Below are 20,577 nucleotides of genomic sequence, written 5' to 3'. Positions count from 1 at the left end.
TCATCAAGAAAGGAAAAAACTAGATTTTCATTGGGACTAGGTGTTTTGAGGGTGTAACATATTCAGCGTTCCCATTTTTGGATACTTCCTTGTGCTCGTCAACTATCGGTGATAAGCAGAAAGGTGCTTGACATGTCTCCACCCTCGGCGCGGACGGTGTATATAGGTATGGAAGACCTTGTTGAACATCGCTGAGCGTTGTGAATTACGTAATCCTGCTGAGGGGGGCGTGCCCGCTGCGAGATCAACGGGAATAAAAGCGCAGAAGACCGGGCGAAACATGCGACGGTCTTGCCGGAAAGGTCATCTGATGATTGTTGCGTTAACAATAATTTGCGGCGTTGGACGTGATGCTTGTTAATGAAAAGAGCCCCTGAAAGGCGTCGGTGAAATCGTTCCCAATTTTGGGTACGCCGTTCCCATAATAAGGAACGCTTGCAGCGCCAGTGTACGAGAGCGTTCCCAAATTTGGGCTCGCGGCCCGGATGATGGACTGCTTTACAAATAGGGGAACGATTTGAAACTACGATGGGCCTTACAATATCAAACTCTTTCTCAACAATATTGAGACAAATATCAGGTGGTTCACGATCGTTTTATATTTTTTGGACGTCATTTAACGGTTCTTTTTCTTGTTTTAAATAATGCCTACATGGCGTTCCCATATTTGGGTTTATCGTTCCCAAACATGGGAACGAAAATGCGTTCCCGAAAATGGGTACGCTTGACCATAGTTCCGCCTACTGCTCTGGGCACGAGTTTCAGTATGTAGGTGCATACAGGATAGCTGCGCAGTTCCTTCCCAGTGGGCGGGACTGGTCGGCTGGCACACGCCGGCATGGGGCGTCGTTAGCCTCTCCGAGTTTACATTTACTCGGACTTCTGAGTCTTGCTTTTACTGGACATTGCACCACTGCCCACGTTGTGCGCCTTACACAACATTAGGAGGCGGCTGGCTGTATAGCTGGCCGGGCGGCCGCGGCGGGCCTGCTCCATGGCTCTGCGCCGCTCCCAGGCCCGCCGGCCGCTGCGCCACGTGACGGTGCGATCAATACGGCGGCGGCCGGCGCGGCGTCGCGTCGGCCGGTAAAATTAGAACGCCGCCGGCGCTGCGCAGAGGGGGCGTGGCGGTGACCCGACCGGATATGGGGGAGGAGACAGGAGTGCCGCAATTAGACCGAGTCCAGGTCAACAATCGGCACACACTTTTTTAAAAACGGGAGGAAAATTCAACGTTTTTTTGCTTGATTTTGCAAAACAATTTCACTTCTGGTAGTTAGTGAGCGGCTGCCAATGTAATACAAAGCTGATTAAAGAGGCTGAACAACTTTTCATGGTGTTTAGCGTTACGTGCATTGGGCATTTATGGATCGGGGGCTGAGGTTGGAACGACGGAACCTGCTCAGCAAACTTTGTTAACCCAGGCTTCAGAGTTTGGACAAAGGAAATTCGAATTCATTGAAATTCATTGAGGACGAATTGTATTTCATTGCAACGCAAAGTGAAGTGGACATACAGAACAGATAATAGCTGACTGCTACTCGTAGATACAAGATAGACGCCGATAATTGGGATAGCTCGTATTTGATAGAGACAGAAAATGTGGTCTATGGGCGTCCCTATTCACTGGACACTTGTCCGCCTGTAACGAATATTATGTGATAAACATACAACAAGGCACCAACTACCCAGCCATCAGTCGGCGATATTATCCGACAGCATGCGCTTTCAACTGTCTTCCATTCTTTCTGCCGCTTGATGCCTACATATTTCCTCCATATGCCTGGCATGAAATCATTCGATGACACGCCGCCTCACAGTCTAACAGAGACGTGTGTGCTGTTTTCCGTGGGAGGGCGGGAGCGGTGGGCTGGCGAGGGCTAACCCGTTGGCCACTGATGCCACCCACCGAACCCGCCGGCGCCTGCCTGACACAGACCGACATTAGCTGCCTACTGACCATCGACGTCGATCAACAAACGCTCCCCTATTTAGTGATTGGCATAACTTGCCCCAGTGCTAACATACGTGCGTAGACTTTTGTCAGTCGCGCGGGGAATCGGCGAGCTCTGTGCGTCTCGGCAGTTGGGAGTTGTCGCTGTGCCAACTGCTCACTGATCAAATTCTGAACTGAGCAGTCAGCTCACTGACCAAAGTCTGAACTGAGCAGTCAGATCACCTCTCGTAATGAGGCATCACAAACCACTGTGAATGCTCAGAGTTTGACATTTTTTCTAGCAAATAATGTGGGTGCGATGTCGATGCAACTTTTCGTTGTGGCTTACTGAAATAGCCTAGTCATGCGTTCTACGCCGTGCAAAATAAATCAGCATGGGCAATAGTATCTTCACCTTACGTTAGAATGCGCTGCTCTGCTTCTTCTTGAGCATTCCTTTCCTTGTTTTCCTGCTGAACCGATCTGTTGTTTAGAACTTGTTCTTTTGCTTATGAGAATGCATGCAAATCAATGCAAATTTAGGCCATTGTCTGGCGTGAATACTGATAGTTCAACTGCTCTGAAGACTTTCAACGCAAAATATGTTTTAGTCCAATGTCCATTTGTCAAAATGTTGACCTCTTGATCTGTCAAGTCTGTATTGAAGCGTGCGCTAGTAACAACGGTTTCCATTAGCAGGCATATATATTCAATTATTCGAGATATACATATACGGTAGGCTCTAGATGCCATAATAGTCTTTTCGCCCTCTTGCACCACCAGCAGAGGACTATGTTTTAGCTATGTTAGGCAGGGCATGTTGTCAATCACTTTTTCTTCTACAGAAGCTTCTATCAGCTTCGGGATGCTCGCGCGGAGGCCGGGGAAAGCCACGGCAGTGAGCGGCGTACAGAGCGCGCTGTGATCCGTCCAGGTCTCTCGAGTTGATCTGGAGACAGTTAAGTGTATCCTGGGCTCCCTCGACTGCGGCCTCTCTGCCAGCTCTCTTCAAAAGAAGCTCTCGTTCTTATCCGTCCCATGAGTACCTTACTTGTCTAGTGTCGGGACCGACCTTGCGAATATTCATTGTCATTCGTGACCTGGCACAGGCACAGGTAAGTTCGATTGGATTCATTAAAAAAGAATGAGAAGTGAAATTTCCATGGTCATCGTTCGGTGAGTTGCTTTGCCATTGCCTCGTGAATCCGTCTCACCAGTTGGTACATGCACCGTCTCGACCTCGGTGCATATCGCCCTGCGCCGCCGCCGGCCCCCAGTGACGCCGCCGCCCGCCCGCCCGGGACACAGGGCTGCTTCGGCCCAGTGCTGAGCCTGACGGCCTGCTCGCGCCCCCAGGAGCGCTACCGAGCCGCCTCGCTCGGTTACGAGGACCCCATCAACCCAACGTTCGAGGCCACCTCGGAGATGTACGAGCGCTGTCTGCTGGAGACGCTGCGGCGCATCCAGCACTACAAGAAGTACGGCCAGCCGCGCAAGCTGGCCATCATGGTGGCCAGCCACAACGAGGACACGGTCCGCTTCACCGTCCAAAAGTGAGTGCCGCAGCGGGGAAACTGACGGAAACGGTCCCAACGGCAGTCTACTTTATTGGGATCTGGATGTGTGACAACGTCAAATGCCCTGAACACACTACTTTAGTGTAAAACATATAACCTGTCAGTGCTGGGCTCTGGTCCAGCGACTCATGGCTCTGGTCGGGAGACTCTGCGGTGTTCTTCCTCGTGTTTAAATACTAATAAGTGATGCCTTACAGTCGCAGGACTCACGGTGAGTGGCTTTCAGGTTGAAACTCGTACTATAAACTTATGTACCACTTAATGTCCGGAACTACAGTGACCTATGTAAGTACGTGCCCTGGCCGAGGAATAGCCCCCCTCCCCCCCCCGTCCTCACATCACCTCTGACGAGGAGCTCGCGATTACTCGGGAGGGGTATCTTCACTTCAAAACTGCATATCTTCAAACGCCTCTAACATCTTCAGTTTTTAAGGAATCAAGACGTAACAAAAAGCATAAAGGTGATTCTTCTTTGTATTTCTAAGTGCTATCTCTTCTTTGTCTTTCTAAGTGCTATCTAAGTGCTATCTAAATGTAGAACTTTCATCCGATATTTTTAACTTCTTAAGAATCATTACAAAATTAAAAATTTACAGTTTATCGATATAACAACCTGAATATTTGTTAGAGCAGTAGTCTCGGTGCACCTACATTCTAATTTTTAGAAGAATCGGTTAAAAAATGTAGAAATTATTCGATTGTGATGACGTCACGACATACAAAATTAAGAAACGTAATTTTTAGAAGCTTTAAACCTCGTACGGGAACAAGAATAACACCATTCAATTTGTCGAGAAAAAACTGCAACAGATAGAGACCTTTTTGGATCTTAACAATCAACTTCAAAATTCTACCTCCTTTGCCGTGACCTTGACCCGAACTCGACCTGATTTTTTCCAAATATGGTCCATATCACTAATTAAATATGCTAATTGAATTATGTAAATAAAGTGATGCGTGAAGCATGTGTCGCTTTTATCCTATTCTATATTTCGTCTTTGGTGACCTGACCTGACATTGACCTTGACCTTTATATGAGATCTTATGCAACTAATCTAGTCTTGGTAGCCTAAGAGCACTTTTTGGGTTATCAGTCTCAGTCCATTAGTTTACCCTTGACCTGACCTTGACCTGATCTCCTACTTGGGCAAAGGTGTTTACTCCAAAGATCTGTCTTGTTGAGAGCTTTCGATTGCCGTTTTCCCCGTCTTTCTACGACCATCTGTTTGGAAGCTAGATAGGGTAAGGGAGGGGGGCAGCAGGGCGCGTTTCGCTGAATAGACCGGCGGGATGAGGGTTAGAATTGACACCCTACGTTAAAGCGACATGCTTAATTTCAGATTTTCCCATATTTCTTATTTCCCTTTACGGATTAACTTTAATGCCTATGCCTCCACATCACTCAGGGCTTCATGTGAATAAATACACATTGGTGCCTGTTTTAACGCTCCTTCCCTGACATGACCAGACATCGACCTGAAACTACAGAACTGACCGACCCTGCTCTTTTCTGTTGCATATGTTCCGGGATTTGACGTGTAATAAAAAAATACAGTCAGTGACTACACTTGAGTTTCTTTCCTCGGCCTGACCCGGTGATCTGATCTCAGTTCAAGTCATTATTTATTTATTTCTACTTAGATACGACAAATCCAAGTTTGTACTATGTCCTGGTTACCGATGTTGAATGCTTTATGAAGGCAGGCGTGTGTTCATCCTGATGCGCTGCCGTGACTGCGGAGAATCGTCTACTCACAGAGCTATCGCCGTGCCTTTACAGGATGGACGAGCTGGACATCAAGCGCGAGGACAAGGTGGTCTGTTTCGGCCAGCTGCTCGGCATGTGCGACCACGTGTCGTTCCCGCTAGGTGAGCTCTCAGCTGATCCGAGCAGGTCACGTGCCGTTTTATCGTTAACCCGCACACTGGTGGGACCTTCGGGTCTCAGCCAACTCCGCCATGTGGTAGAGGGCAGGGGAGGAGGTATTCAACCACACCAATTATCTTGAAAACGAAAATTTTTGAATGGTTTGAAACGTTTTTTTAGCATGATTATAATTGTAATTACAGGAAGAAATAATAACCTGCTGCTCATAACTAAAAGAAACCAAAACCAGATCCAAAAAGAAAGTCCAGCACCGAAAATATATTTTGGATTTGTTTTTGGCTTCTCTCAGTTATGAGCAAAAGGTTATTATCAATTGTTTTATGATGAAGACTGAAAAGGCTAACAAGACGGACAAAAAAAAAAACACAAAAAAAACAATCGATAGCCCCTCTGTAGGTAAAAAGATCATTTCCGCTCAGGTCAACGCTGAGGTCACTGGAGGTTATGAAAGGTAAATTTTCCCTTCAATTTCCCCGAATTTGACAGATTTTCGACAAACCAGTGCATATCTCATGAACCAAGAGAGCTACAGCGTCGAGAAAGTGCTTTGTACGATTTAACGAATTCGATTTAGACGAAGGTCTGCGACCGAAATATCAATTTATCAATAAATAATCATTTCCATTTATTTTGTCATTTTCCGAGGAGAAGGTCATATATTATAATGATGCTTCCTACAAGAATAGGTATTGTCCGTAAAAAGCGTCATGTTGGGAGTTTTTGCCCTCTGAAGGATAAACCGTCGATCTGTATGTCAAATCCGAGAGCATATATTTCGGAAAGAGCCCGTCAAAAGACTATCAAATGCGCTTTTCCGCAGCACAGGTACCTATGTTCTTTAGTTCCCGAGTTATGCGTCTACTCTTCAAAAAATGTCGGAATATTCAAAATTTGACCTTTGATGACGTGACTTTGACCTGGTGAGTGGTGACCTGACCTTTGACCGGACCCAAAAAATGACCCAAGTGTACCGAAGTGTATGCCCGGAAAATATTGGTCTCGGAGCATGCTCTGCAATGCAATGATAGGCGTTTTGAACCAATATGGTCCACTTAGATTAGCGAGCCAATAGAAAAATACCAAAAACGGCATTGTTTCAGACAACGGCACTCCGAATGAAGTCATCGAAATTGGTCCTGAACTTTCAGACCATGAGCTCGTCTGCTTTCAGGGGGCCCTGTTGTTCTGTACTGATTCGGTCCCATTGGTCCGAATCGGTCCAATGAGACCAAACCTGACACCCTGTCGACTGATCAGTGGTCAGTGGTCAGTGGTCATTGGTGGCTGGTCAGTGGTGGCTGGTCAGTGGTCAGTGGCGGCGGCGGCTGTCGGCCGGTCAGTGGTCAGTGGTCAGTGGTCATTGGTAGCTAGTCAGTGGTAAGTGGTGACTGGTCAGTGTGGACTGGTCAGTGGTGACTGTCGGCTGGTCATTGGTGGCTGTCGGTTGGTCAGTAGTCAGTGGTCAGTGGTGGCTGGTCAGTGGCGGCTGGTCAGTGGCGGCTGGCCAGTGGTGGCTGGTCAGTGGTTAGTGGTCAGTGGTCATTGGTGACTGGTCAGTGGCGGCTGGCCAGTGGTGGCTGGTCAGTGGTCAGTGGTCAGTGATGGCTGGTCATTGGTGACTGGTCAGTGGTGGCTGGTCAGTGGTCAGTGGTCAGTGGTGACTGGTCAGTGGTGGCTGGTCATTGGTGACTGGTCAGTGGTGGCTGGTCAGTGGTCAGTGGTCAGTGGTGACTGGTCAGTGCTGGCTGGTCATTGGTGACTGGTCATTGGTGACTGGTCATTGGTGACTGGTCAGTGGTCAGTGGTGACTGGTCATTTGTGACTGGTCATTGGTGGCTGGTCAGTGGTGGCTGGTCAGTGGTCAGTGGTCAGTGGTGGCTGGCCAGTGGCGGCTGAGCCCTACTATTGATTAACGATGACGCCGAGTTCGGACGGTGCGTTTTTTGTGGACGGTTCGCGTGACTTTGTATCGGGCGCTCGCTCCACAAATTTGTGATGAGCGCTGATCGACGTCCTGATAAGTTCAATGTCATTGCGGCTTGCTGACCTGCCGCGATGAATATTAATGGTGTTGTTGTACTCGTTATCTATCCCGGGGAGGTGCATTACAGCATTTGTCTACGACTGAAAATGAGCTGCCGCGTATCGATCAATGGCGCCGCCCGGCAGCCGTCACCAGTGCCGCCCGCCTTTAGATGAATTCCAAATAAGCGCTGCTGAGCCTTGTTGTGTGCTGTGCGATAGGTGATTGGAATTCGGATGGCCACCTTTGATAATCAAAACAAGTAATCAATTCACCGAAATACATATATTTTTGCACAAAGTTTCAACTCCACATGTCCTGTCCGATAGATTCGATGTTGCAGATTCACGTTGCGGATTCAAGTTGCGGCTGCGGACCCATGTGCTGGGTGCCTGCCTGGATCACTGGTCCGGGGTGGTCCGATGTGACCTGGCACACTGGTCCGGTGTGGTTCGGGGGTGGTCCGGTGTGGTTGGTCCCGCTCAGTGGTCCGGTGTGGTCCGGTGCGGTCCGATGTGGGTCGGGTTTGGTCAGGTGTGGTCCGATCCCAGCCAGCCATTCCAAATAGGACCAATTGGGGCTTAAAGTGGGGTACCTGGACAATGTGTGCATGGGCTACATCTGGCCTTGCCATGGGCTTCATCTTGGTCCCAGATGGGCTAAGTGGGCTAACTTTACGTACTAGACGTCAGAGCACTTCGAACACGAGACGGCGGGCGCAAACGCCCTTGTCCGCTCCGGATGAAGCCAGCACCTCCACTCCACTCCTTAAACTCAGAGTGAGACAACATGGAGTAACGGAGAATGTGTCTGCACTCTACAGCATGCATACCTATCGTTACTTTGTTGGTTTCAGCATACCTATCATTACAATTTACAAGCTCTTCTCCTTTTTCACAACAGGTACATACGCGTAAAAGGTTCTCGTTTCTGTTCTCTACCGGCCACCGGCCGCCTACTTCTAATGGTAGCGTAGTTAAGTGGTTGGGGTCCCCGAATCATGTTGCAATAGTTCTTCAATTCGTATTTATGTAGGGAGGGATCAAGTTAGAGACAAAAGGTACGCAGTTCTCACACGTGTGACCACGTGAACTGGGAAAGTCCATATGGGTTCAATACGGGCCCCAGCTGAACCCACATGGGCCCCGTCTGGGGTGCCCAGATGGGACCCAGCTGGACACCCATGACATGCCTATCTGGATCCGTGTTGGGCAGCCCAGAAGGGCCCCAGTTTGGTGCCCACTTGGGGTCCTACTTGGGAAGACTAGCTGGGATGTGGTCGGATATGGTCCGTTTCAGTGGTCGGAATAGTCGGGTGTGGTCCAGTGTGGTCCACTGTGGTCCTTTGTTGTCTGTTGTAGTCGGCTGTGGTCCGTGGTCGGCTGTGGTCGGGTGTGGTCGATTGTGGTCCACTGTGGTCCAGTGTGGTCGGCTGTGGTCCGGTGTGGTCTGTAGCGGTCGGCTGTGGTCCAGTGTAGTCCGTTGTAGTCGGCTGTAGTCATGTGTGGTCCGGTGTAGTCCGGGTGTGGTCCACTGTGGTCCAGTGTGGTCTTCTGTCTGTTGTAGTCGGTTGTGGTCCGGTGTGGTCCAGTGTGGCCGGCTGTGGTCAGGCGTGGTCCGGTGTGGTCAGGTGTGGTAGGCTGTGGTCCAGTGTGGTCAGGTGTGGCCGGCTGTGGTCCGGTGTGGTCCGGTGTGGCCGGCTGTGGTCCGGTGTGGTCCAGTGCCGGTGACCAGCGCTCGCCGCCCCGTCTGTGCCACAGGCCAGGCGGGCTACTCGGTCTACAAGTACGTGCCGTACGGGCCGATCGACGAGGTGCTGCCCTACCTGTCGCGGCGCGCGCAGGAGAACAAGGGCATCCTCACCAAGGTGGCCAAGGAGCGCAAGATGCTGAGGAGCGAGCTGCTGCGCCGGCTGGTCTCCGGCCAGCTGTTCTACAAGCCGGTGGGAAACTACACACCGGTGTGAGCGCAGCGCCGCCGCGCCGCCCGTACAGGCACTACTAGTTGCATTCGACACCGGCAGCCGGCGCTGCCGTCGAAGTGGCTGTGATGCTTTGGAATCAATGGAATTCAGGAATACTCGTGGCGCGCGTCGCGCAATAGAGGTTCACTTGCGCGTGCAGTTTCTCGTATATTATGTGACGTCATTGTCTGTATGTTCATATGTTTATTTATGATCGCATTACTTGTACAGCCAGTCACTTGCCAGCTGATTAATGGCCTCGGTAGAGAATGCGGGTCGAAATCTTTGATGTGATGAATGTCGGCATAAGCGCGGCTCCCCCAGTGTCTGTGACATTGTCGATTGCTTGCACTAGCCGGGTAGCCCGTTTCTAGCTTTATGGCTGGAGAATTAGCTACGTTACACGCCGGGGTCGCTCGGCGGCGCGGGCGCCTCGGCTGCTGTGCCGTGTAGACCGCACCCATGTGCTTAGCCTGGCGCATAGCCGGCCCGCCGGCCGCCGGTGCCCTGTCACGGGCCGAGGTCAGCCCCCCAGGCGGCGGCATTTCTGTAGATATGAATATATCGTATATCGAGTGTGTCGTCTTTATCACAGGCGTGCTACAGTTGCAGATTACGATGGGTGACTGCACGGCTCATCGGCGTCCGTTTGACCCCAGGCAGCGAACAGCGCATGGCGCGGCCACCCGCACCCACTTGGAAACGGGATCCGCAAACTTTCGGAACACTTAGTAGGGTTTTTTACCTTTCCGGGTCAACTTGTTTCAGTAGTGTTGTAACGTTCACTCGACTGGGACACAGAAGGGGGTGGAACGCCCCAGTCTCCGGAGCGCCTGTTAGTAGGTAGGTGTCGGGTCTCTAGTCGGTCAATCCCGGATACGCTGTGGCCTGAAGACATCCAATGTCGTTTGTCGATCAGACAGCCGGGACAGACGCAATGCTGGGACAGATACGCCCCAGTCTCACCCGCCAACCACCAGTCCGTCGGGACGGCGGCCCGGTGTATTGAGCCGACCGGCTCTGGTTGGCAGCCGCCTGGGGGCGTTTCGGCCGCGCACTCAGTCAGCCTGCATCGGCCAGTTCACGGACGGCTGGCCAGCCCCGCCACGGTCAGGCCGCCGCTCCGCTAGACTGAGTGAGGGACAAGGTCGGACCTCGCGGCCCCGGCGCGGAGCCGCTGGCCGCCCGTCTCCGCCCGTCCCCAATCGGCCCTCCGCCATTTCGGCTGCAAACACTGCGCCAATCGCCTCGCGATACGTGTATTCCAGTCTCTGAACTGCGCTGCCGGACAAAAACAGTCGCATTACACACAGAGCACTTCTAGTGCGCCGACAGCTGAAGGCGCACTCGCACCGCCCAATAAACTTTATAAAATGCAACTATACAGTCTTACGAAATCATACTGTTCTATCAATCACGTAACAAGTGTTTGAAATAGACATGATTGAATCACAAATCATTGCCGTTCACCATATAGCCTCCTTGTTCATCCATCAAGTCTCAAAACAACCCTAGGTAATAAAGTAATCCAGTGATGTGCGCGCGGCCCGCTGTGACCTGCAGAGATGCAGAGGCTCTACGCTGGCAGCCAGCGCCGAGCGTCGGCAGGTCGGCCGGTCAGCGTCACAGCGGAGCCCGGGGGCAGAGAGAGAGAGAGAGAGATAGAGGGGACAGAGTCGCGGCGCTACCAGACTACCAAGCGGCGGCGCACACTGGGGGACGCAGAGGGGAGCGGCCCGGGGGAGGCCGGGTGTGGTGCCGGCGGGCGCGCGGCGCGGCGCCGCCCTTCAGTACTGGTGGTTCTTGATGAACAGTCCCTCGTCGGCGGCAGCGCCGACACACGAGCCGGCCACGTACTGGCCCTGGGCCGCCTCGCCGTTCGCCTGTACGGAGGGGGGGGGGGGGGTACCGAGTCAGATACAGGCCGAGGGGCAGACACGATACGACACAGACATATGGAGTCTGATCTGACACGAGACGGTACGGTCAGAGTAGTGTCAGACACGAGACGGTACAGTCGGACACCGGTCACAAACACTACCGAAAGTCGAACGTCAGCCGAAAGTCGACACTGGTACCGCCACGGCTCCGAGTAAGACACGGAATGAGGGACGTGATACGTATTATTTGAGCAATCTGCAGTAGAAGTGACTCATGTAAGTGGTAGACTGATAGTTAATTGACCCAGCATCCAAAGGCATGGCCACTTATTCATAGACTAGTCCAAATGCAAAACGTCATGTAAATGCACTATAAGAAAGTTAAAACTGCAACTGTCCTAAGACAGTAACCAACCAATGGAAGGTCAACAGTTGAATACAGGCGCGCGTGTGCGCCGATTAACCCGAGTGGGGCTGTTTACCCAGGGACCGCCGTCACAGCACCTGGGCGGGACTGTTACCCGGGGACCGCCGTCACTCGTCACAGCACCTGGGCGGGACTGTTACCCGGGGACCGCCGTCACTCGTCACAGCACCTGAGCGCGCCGGCGGCCGCCGCAGAGTGGAGCGCCTAGTAGGCGTGCGCCTTGACAAAGTTGCTCTGGGTGGCTGCCAGACTGGGGATGGAGCCGGCCGCGTACTGGCCCAGGCTGGCCAGCCCGTTCGCCTGCAGACAGGGGCGGCGGACGGATTGGGGCGGCGAGCCACACACACACACACACACACACACACACACACACCACCACTAGCGCTGGCTGGGAGCGGCCCATACTTACCGCGCCGGCGCCGCAACCGCAGCAGCCACGTAACATGTACAGCACAAACTGGGCTGGAACTAAAAATAAACTGCAAAAGCAAAATACAAGATTGCAGGCAGCAAACAGGGCATCTAAGAAAAGCATTGCAAGCAGTAAAATATCTACCGAAACGTAGTATTGAAATAGGCAAAACAAAACACAGCAAGGGTATGGCACGCAAATAAAAACGTTAGCCAGTAAGCGCATGGCGTGCTAGGTACAGCTGCAGCGGGGAGCTGCCGCACACCATGCGGCGCTCACCTTGGCGCGCTTGAGCAGCTCCTGCTGTCCGGCGGCCACGTTCTCGTCCTTGCCGGCCCAGGCCTTCAGCACGGACGCCTGCAGGGCGCGGCCGAAGCTGAACGTCAGCGCCCACGGCTTCTTGCCCGCGAAGGCGTTGATGGCGTTGAGGTGGACGGAGGCCTCCTCCTCGGTCTGTCCGCCGGACAGGAACGTGACGCCCGGCACGGCGGCCGGCATGGTGCGCTGCAGCGCCGTCACCGTGGCGCGCGCCACCTCCTCCGGCGAAAACTTTTTGGCGCACGACTGGCCGGCCGTCACCATGTTGGGCTTCAGCAGCGTGCCCTCGAGGAACACATGGTGGTCGTTGAGCGCCTTGTAGACGAAGGCCAGCACGGTCTCGGTGACCTTCTGGGCGCGGTCCAGGTCGTGGTCGCCGTCCGGCAGCACCTCCGGCTCGACGATGGGCACCAGGCCGTTCATCTGGCAGATGGAGGCGTAGCGCGCCAGGACGTTGGCGTTCTCCAGCATCGCCTGGTAGCTGGGCGTGTTCTGGCCGATTTTGAGCACGCAGCGCCACTTGGCGAACTGGCAGCCGTCGGCCTTGTACTGGGCGCAGCGCTTGCCCAGGTCGTCGAGGCCTGCGGCAGGGAGGGCGGACGCCGTCAGCCGAGACACCGGGAACGGCTGGGTGCACAGCGGCACTGGCACATACGGGCAGTCGCACCAACTTCACTTCGTCGTAAATACGACCACGCTCTCATTCCCTCCCACCGCGCGTGGCTTGCCGGCCGCGCGGCAAGTCGGGTAGCGGGGCGCCGGCGGTGCCAAAACAAGGCGTTCCCGCCCACGCGCAGCGGTTGAATTCTAGACCATATCCACACCCGCACGCCAACATGGTCGCTTTAAGCCGTTTGGGGAACACTAATAGTCAACATTTTTCGTAAAATGAGCATCGTTGGAACCGGAAAAGAATACGACACCACAGGAACCATGAGCCCGAAATCCGCATAGTGAATACCTTTCCCTAATTCGTTTATTTTCAACAGCCCTAGTGGAGATCACTCACCCTGTGTGGTACCCTCGCCCTCGGAGCCCATCAGATCGACCACGCCCTTGTCGACCTTGATGCCGGGGATCATGTTGCGCTGCTTGAGCAGCTCGACGAAAGGCGTGCCGTCGTCCGCCTTCTGATACAGGGTCTCGTGGAACAGGATCACGCCAGAGATGTTGTCGCCAACCACCTTATCGGAGGTAAACAGTAGCTGCGGACGGCAAGGAGCGGGCCGTCACACGGGGGCCACAGTACCGCACAGGGCGGTCACACAGGGGCCACAGTACCGCACAGGGACGTGGTACCGCACAGGGCGGTTACACAGGGGCACAGTACCGCACAGGGACGAGGTACCGCACAGGGACGGGTGGTCACAAAGGGACGGGTGGTCACCCAGGGCCACGGTACCGCACAGGGACGAGGTACCACACAGGGCGGTCACTGGGAAGGGCGGTCACAGGACCACGGTACGGCAAGGTCAGCTGCGGAATGAGGACGGTGCCAGCCGTGTGTGTGTGCTTGTGTGCGTGTGTCCTCCATCTGGCACATCATGCACTGCCAGTTGGTGGGTCAATGCGCAGATACCTAATTAAACTAAAAATAACGTGTACTTTAATTCGGCAAGAAACATATGGTGTAGTTTCCAGGCGGACCAAAACACGTCAAACAGGACTGGAAACACGACGCCAGGCCCATTATAACACAGAACAGACAGACATGGCGGTCATCCTTGCTCAATCTCACGTACTCTTATTTGTGAAACAAATGTTGGGCGATGGAATGCTGGGTCACAGTGAAAACGATACCCACGCCGCCCATCGAGTCAACATTTAAACACGCCAGCCCGCGTGACGTTGCCAGTCAGGGGCCAGAGCCATGTGGCGTTGTTTATAGGAATGTCGACAGTTTCTGCTCTGGTTACTGTACGATTGGTTGCGTAACAGCTCCTAAGCTCAGTGACGTTCCAAACGAACCAGACGAAGTCTGGGGCGGCAGTAAAAGCTACCGTTACCGACATGGAGTCCATGTGCCTGACCGTCGACACGGTTAGCTATCGTGCGACAAACCGCACCGGGTGAGTGGCGGCACGGGCTACGGTAGCTGACTGACACCAGTCGCAGCGGGGCGCCCTCCCGAGTCCCGGCCCCGGGCCACAGTGATGCAAATGGGGTTCACGAGTGGCCATAAATACCGAAAAGGCCCAAATTTCAAGTTCAACTAATCGAATAAATCGTAATATGGCCAGTCAGACAAATGTTTGGGGTGTCTGAAAAAACATGATTTTCATGTTTTTGTCAAAACCGGCCTCGTGTATGATTGTCAGAAGTCGTGACATTTTCTATGTCGTAAAATAACTGTCAGATACTCGCAACTTCAAACGCCGCTAGCGTGCGTTCATTTCATACAAATGGCAAAAATTATACATGGCCATGATCCCCAGAGTCTCCTGCTTCTAATGCAGGGTCACAAAAAGCCGTATCTCTTTTGGTTTGGCGTTGACATAACTATTTTTCATCATGTTGCAATCGCAGTTTTTTATTTAAAAATATTTGCTTTCGTTTCACCTACAGCAGTTTACACAGTGTGTGCCCGTTAGTGCACCATACCATAGCATTCCCTAATCATTTCTGAGTCGCACTGTGAAAGAATGAAGGCGGTAGCTCAGGGCTGACCGGCGCTACTAAAGTTTTCGTCCGTTGCGGTCGGGTGCCGCGGCGCGGTGGGCGGCCCGGGCGGCCACAGCCGGGGTTCGTCGGTGCATCCCTCTGCTGTTCCTAAACGAAGTGTCCTAGCGCCTCGCGACAAAAACCACCGGATTGTTCTTGACAACATCTCGAGAGTGAGCATATTACTTTTGATTAAGGTCAATATTTGGCCTACTTATAGCAGTTCAAAGTTAAACGTCTGTCGAAATTGCAATCCGCGGTGAAAGCAATCCGCCCTGACCGCGACACCCGACCGCGCCGGAGAAAAACTTCAATAGCGCCGGTCTGCCCTGTGCTAGCGCCTTAATTCTTTCACGTTGTGGCTCAGAAATTATTAGGGAATGCTATGGTATGGTGCACTAACGGGCACACACTGTGTAAGCTGCTGTAGGTGAAACGAAAACAAATATTTATTAGTAAAAAACTGCGATTGCAACATGATGACAAATGATTAGATCACCGCCAAACCAAAAAAGATGCGGCTTTTTGTGACCCGGCATGAGAAGCAGCAGGCCTTAGTGATCATTGCCATATATAATTTTTGCAGTTTGTGTTAAATGAACGCACGCTAGCGGTGTTTGAACTTGCAAATATCTGGCAGTCCTTTTACGACATAGAAAATGTCACGACTTCTGACAATCATACACGAAGCCAGTTTTGACCAAAATATGAAATCTATATGATTTCAGATGCACCAAACATTTCTTTGCTTAGCCATATAGCGATTTACTCGGTTTGGTAAACTTGACTTTTAGGTATTTATGGCCACTCGTGAACCCCATTTGCATCACTGTGCGGGCCCCGGCGCCGCCACCCGAGACCCAGCCACCGCGGCACCAGTGACGCAACGGCGCCGTCGCGGCTCCCGCGCCCGAGCGGCGGACACACCCCCAACGGCCGCCAATCGGCAGCGGCCCGGCTGAACACACCCCCATCTGAGCCGGGTCGGGAGACGGCCGGCAGTGCCGGGCCGGCCGCGGCTCCGGGCGATACGGAGACTGGTCAGATGGCCCCGGTCGATACACAGACTGGTCAGCTGGCCCCCCGGTCCATACAGACTGGTCAGATGGCCCCCCGGTCCATACAGACTGGTCAGCTGGCCCCGATCGATACAGAGACTGGTCAGCTGGCCCCCGGTCCATACAGACTGGTCAGCTGGCCCCGATCGATACAGAGACTGGTCAGCTGGCCCCCGGTCCATACAGACTGGTCAGCTGGCCCCGATCGATACAGAGACTGGTCAGCTGGCCCCCGGTCCATACAGACTGGTCAGCTGGCCCCGGTCGATACAGAGACTGGTCAGCTGGCCCCGGTCGATACGGAGACTGGTCAGATGGCCCCCGGTCCATACAGACTGGTCAGATGGGCCCGGGCGATACACAGATTGGTCAGATGGCCCCCAGTCCATACAGACTGGTCAGATGGGCCCGGGAGATACAGACCGACATAAGGCTGGAACACAGATTCCAAGCCTGCAAATCGCGTGTTGGCATCTACCATTGGAATACATGGCGCATATTTTCTGCCCCCAACAGTCAACACCCAGCAAGGCATCCCAGCATGCCGACCGAACGACACACGAATTCCGATGGTATATCAAATGACACAGGACCTAACCTGATACCATCGCCTGAAATCAAACCAGTGAGCGTAGCGAAGACAGCACCACCAGCCAACACCTTTTTCACCAGCAGTGTCCCAAAATTGTATTTAGGCTAAATAGGCTGAGTGTTATAGAAGAGGGAAATCTTCCTCGCCACAAAGGGGGATAGGTACGAGTGAAACTGCTGGTCAGGTATAGCCCAAAAGAGTGAAAAAAAGGATCAATAGCATGGATTTACATACAAAGGCGGTATATTGTATGAAGTAAAACGACCATCCACGCAAATGCTTTCTCTCGGTAAAATTTGCAGCGGAAAATGGCTCTGAAAAGATAGAGGTGGGAAAGGAAAATAATTTTTATTCGAGTGTCTCTTAAAGTTCCTTTGAATTTGAATGTTAACCCGCGCCCCGTAGGGCTATCGGTGGACCCCACCACCCGTGGGGGGAGAGGGGTGTTTCGCCCCCCCCCCCCCAAGATCTCGGAAAGTTACCGGCCGATTTTCAAAATTCAAACGGCGTTGGATAGCCCTACCACGGAACTACCTTGTGACAGAATTGCCTTGACCTCGGTCCAACCGATGAAGTCAAAGGTCAGGTCAAAGGTCAAATTTTCACCGTTTACAGGCATTTCAATAAATGTGTTGTAAAATCGAGTAAAATACATGCTATTGAAAATCATCGATAGGGGAATGGTCAGTAGAACACACATTTTGCTATTTGAGGTCATTAATATTTTTGTCATTGATATCAGGTCAGGTCACAGAGTCGCTGAAGGTCGCTGAAGGTCATAGGTCGCTGAAGATCACCATACGAAAGTGTCGTGTGATACATGTTTTGTGGTCCATTTTACATGACAAATGAGATTATGTGGGTCAGGCAACCTTTAAGGCCAGTTAAGCTTATGTTCTGGAGCTTATGTCAGGTCAAGATCAGGTCAAAAAAGGTCCAATTTCAAAGTAGATATTTTGGCATAAAATGGGCATCGATTCGATGCAGCTCGTCACGGGGAGTCTAATCGTGGTCTTTTTTTTGCGCTACGAGGTCTAAAATGGCTAAAAATTGATTTTGATGATTTACTTCATCAATTTTGAACAGTGTTTTCGCTATAACTTTGAAAAAAGATGTATCAATCTTAAATTTGGTATGTGGATAGGATGACTATCATATGTATTTATTGCGTTTTTTCGAATTTCTAAAAACTTTTGGGATTTTTTGGCTATCCAAAAAACACCTTTTTTATTTTTGGGGATCAAAATCCAGAAATTCTAAAAATCCGAGATAGCAGTCTTATAGCCCTGTCAATTGTACACATTTTATGTCTTGAACATTTTTTCTATCTTCGAAGCTGAGACAGCTCTTCCCGCGAAACCTTTTTTGGGGGTCGAAAATGGCAGAACATGACGTCATTCTGACATCATTTGCGGCCAACCTATCATAGCCTCTGGAAAACATGGTCACAATGTGTAAAATTGATGCCCGGAGGGGTCCTGAAAGTTTGGTGACGATAGATGCAGTCGTTTAGGAGATCGACGGAAAAGGACAGGGAGGCCGTTTCGCCCCCCCCCCCCCCACGGGGCGCGGGTTAAGATATGAAGCACTCTGAAATGGTTATTATCTCACTTCTGTTTGAAAGCATGGGACGTCACGCCGGCGGGGGGGGGGCTGTCACAGCCGGCTGGCGGACCCTGTCACGGCCGACAGACCGTCACGATGCCGCCTCAGCCCACCGGCGCGGCGCAGCGCGTGGAGCGGCTGGCGCCCGGTCCGCCGCGGGCGCACATCGCCCGCACCAGAGGGACTTTCACTAGCCGACCGGTCGGCCCCAGCCGGTCCGATCGCGCTGGCACTGGGCCAGCCGCACCAGCCGGCCGGCATTACCAGCAGCCGACACAGCGAGCCGAGCCCCGCCACCGGCCGGGACACCCAGCTCTGGGACGCTGGCTCCAGACACAGCCATCAGGCCACCTACCTGGCGGTACTTGCGGCGGTTCTCCTCAGTGTTCTCCACACCGATGTTGGCAAAACGCTTGCCCATGGTGCCGGTGGACTCATCAGCAGCCAAAATTCCCTTGCCAGGAGCGACAATAGCATTGGCAATGTCTGCCAGCTCCTTCTGCAGCTCAGCAGATGGGTAACTGAAGTAGGTGGTCATGATGCTGTTGATGATGTGGTACCTGAAAGACAAAGGTCAGGACACTGTCAGGGGACATATACTATATTAAATTTGTGACAAATACAAAATAAATTTCTGAAAACCAGAGCCCCAGCCAGGCCAGACTGCACTGATTGACTCATTCCAACCCATGCAAGAAAATTCCACATCAGAATCAAGTATGACAGGGCTAATTTTAAATCCTTCAATATAAACACCAGTGGCAGTATGTACACTGTGGTAAGAACAATGGAAAAGCTGAAGGCCTCAATGGAAACATGAAGTCTCACTACCTATGTACCAGCAAAAGTTGAGAGTAATCAGTAACATATGTAGGTAGTATAATCATGCTCCTTCACTAGGGTAAAAATAGGAATAATGAATACCCACACAAAAAATGTGTCAATGTACAGCCAACTACAAGAGGTCAAGGTAGGTACTTCATGTAGGTACTTCATGACAATATAGCCTGTGATCATGATGTTGATGGCTGACTGATAGGTGATGGCACAAGCAAGCATATATTGAAATCCAGTGTGAAAAAGAGCCTAAGCATGATCCTAAGAAATATGAGACCTGGCCAAACCTTATCCTAATTGCTAGCATTTTTCACTGGACAGTTGGACCCAATCCTATGCACATACTATATTTCAACATGCCTATCCACATCACAAGCACACCAGATCCACTGATGTCCATTGTCCAATACCATCATAATCAGTACCACCCATTACCCATTCATTAGGCCATTTGTCTATCCCACACTCAAGGAAATCGACAACACAACACATAATTCTACCCACAATTATAGTTTGTTTATTGCTAGCTGAATTACTGAGATAACTGGTTGGCGTACATTGATTTGACCAGATTTCACAGATCAATTTCATCAAATTTATTTACTATTTCACAGACTCATAGCTCGTATTTGCCAATACCTACAGCCCCACAGGGATAGACGACTTCTCAGGAATTATGTCTGAAGTAATTAATGAATTGCACACACTGCCTTTGACATAATGCTACATCGCCAGTGTTCAAAACTTATTTTGAACATATTATTCAAATCTCCAATACAATGTGCACTAACCAGTTTTCAGTAATTCAGCAAGCAATTCTGGTGCTGTGTTCAAAGAGACGTTTACAGTGAGGGGCAAACTTAAAATAAACGAACTTTAACACCAAAGTGAAAGTGGGTCATAAAAACAGGTACAGCAACCATGCAGGCACAGTGATTAGATCTACGCTGTCACTCCCTTACGATTTGCTGTGGAGACAGTGCCGTACGTCCTACCACGCGCAGGTCCTGAGCGAGAGAGGAACAGTACCCGAGATCTCCAGCGTCCAACAGCGAATCGCGAGACTCGAATCGGCCCAGCCCCCAACCTTTAGAAGGCAGGAAGGTCAAATGAATAGAGGTGGAGCAAATGACCTAGAGCTGGGCCACATCACTGACAAGACCCCGGAAACAATAAGCCGTCAAGTCAAAACATACAATTTATGTTTAATATTTATGAACGTAATGTAGCTAACAATCAATAAAACTCCATTTATTGGCTAAACCGACTATATTCAGACCAAAATTTTTGGTACTCAATTCAAAAGTACCCAGTACTTAAAGGGACCCTCCCACCTTCAAAAAAGTTAATGAATTGGCATGAAAGTGATGTCGCTCGGTTCAGAAAGAGCAAAAACGAAT

The 20,577-nt window shown here is 51.5% G+C and overlaps 2 protein-coding genes across 4 annotated transcripts; one reads left to right on the top strand and one right to left on the bottom strand.

Annotated features, from left to right (window-relative positions):
* The first annotated feature begins 1,245 nt into the window (after positions 1 to 1,245).
* LOC122372347 (proline dehydrogenase 1, mitochondrial-like) lies at positions 1,246 to 9,965 on the top strand. Of its 2 annotated transcripts, XM_043349448.1 has the most exons (4): positions 1,268 to 2,894; positions 3,293 to 3,489; positions 5,294 to 5,382; positions 9,185 to 9,965. In XM_043349448.1, exons 2-4 carry the CDS (start codon positions 3,362 to 3,364, stop codon positions 9,388 to 9,390), a joined length of 423 nt encoding a protein of 140 aa, XP_043205383.1. In that variant the 5' UTR covers positions 1,268 to 2,894; positions 3,293 to 3,361; the 3' UTR covers positions 9,391 to 9,965. The 2 variants fall into 2 exon arrangements, with proteins under 2 accessions (XP_043205382.1, XP_043205383.1); XM_043349447.1 differs by having other exon boundaries at positions 1,246 to 3,489.
* A 665-nt stretch (positions 9,966 to 10,630) lies between these two features.
* On the bottom strand, positions 10,631 to 20,294 carry LOC122372340 (fructose-bisphosphate aldolase-like). 2 transcript variants are annotated; one of them, XM_043349432.1, is made up of 6 exons: positions 20,140 to 20,294; positions 18,696 to 18,900; positions 13,434 to 13,629; positions 12,386 to 13,005; positions 11,864 to 11,994; positions 10,631 to 11,270 (listed from the first exon to the last, which is right to left on the bottom strand). In XM_043349432.1, the coding sequence occupies exons 2-5, from the start codon at positions 18,876 to 18,878 to the stop codon at positions 11,899 to 11,901; spliced, it is 1,095 nt and encodes a 364-aa protein (XP_043205367.1). In that variant the 5' UTR covers positions 18,879 to 18,900; positions 20,140 to 20,294; the 3' UTR covers positions 10,631 to 11,270; positions 11,864 to 11,898. The 2 variants fall into 2 exon arrangements, with proteins under 2 accessions (XP_043205367.1, XP_043205368.1); XM_043349433.1 differs by lacking the exon at positions 11,864 to 11,994.
* Positions 20,295 to 20,577: the final 283 nt, after the last annotated feature.

Source organism: Amphibalanus amphitrite, unplaced genomic scaffold (genome assembly GCF_019059575.1).
Source record: "Amphibalanus amphitrite isolate SeventyFive unplaced genomic scaffold, NRLGWU_Aamphi_draft 001348F_arrow, whole genome shotgun sequence".
NCBI classification, from domain to species: Eukaryota; Metazoa; Arthropoda; class Thecostraca; order Balanomorpha; family Balanidae; genus Amphibalanus; species Amphibalanus amphitrite.
Note: the sequence above shows the minus strand (reverse complement) of the source record. Positions and strands in the feature narration are given on the sequence as shown.

What these genes read in the sequence shown, in the direction of transcription:
- LOC122372340 (XM_043349432.1), bottom strand. Translation starts at nt 18,878, where the DNA reads ATGACCACCTACTTCAGTTACCCATCTGCTGAGCTGCAGAAGGAGCTG. An exon ending in ACCGCCGCAAGTACCGCCAG is followed by an intron (nt 13,630 to 18,695) that starts GTAGGTGGCCTG and finishes TGCCGTCCGCAG; the next exon opens with CTACTGTTTACCTCCGATAA. An exon ending in GGGCGAGGGTACCACACAGG is followed by an intron (nt 13,006 to 13,433) that starts GTGAGTGATCTC and finishes TCCCTGCCGCAG; the next exon opens with GCCTCGACGACCTGGGCAAG.
- LOC122372347 (XM_043349447.1), top strand. Translation starts at nt 3,161, where the DNA reads ATGCACCGTCTCGACCTCGGTGCATATCGCCCTGCGCCGCCGCCGGCC. An exon ending in GTCCGCTTCACCGTCCAAAA is followed by an intron (nt 3,490 to 5,293) that starts GTGAGTGCCGCA and finishes GTGCCTTTACAG; the next exon opens with GATGGACGAGCTGGACATCA. An exon ending in CCACGTGTCGTTCCCGCTAG is followed by an intron (nt 5,383 to 9,184) that starts GTGAGCTCTCAG and finishes TCTGTGCCACAG; the next exon opens with GCCAGGCGGGCTACTCGGTC.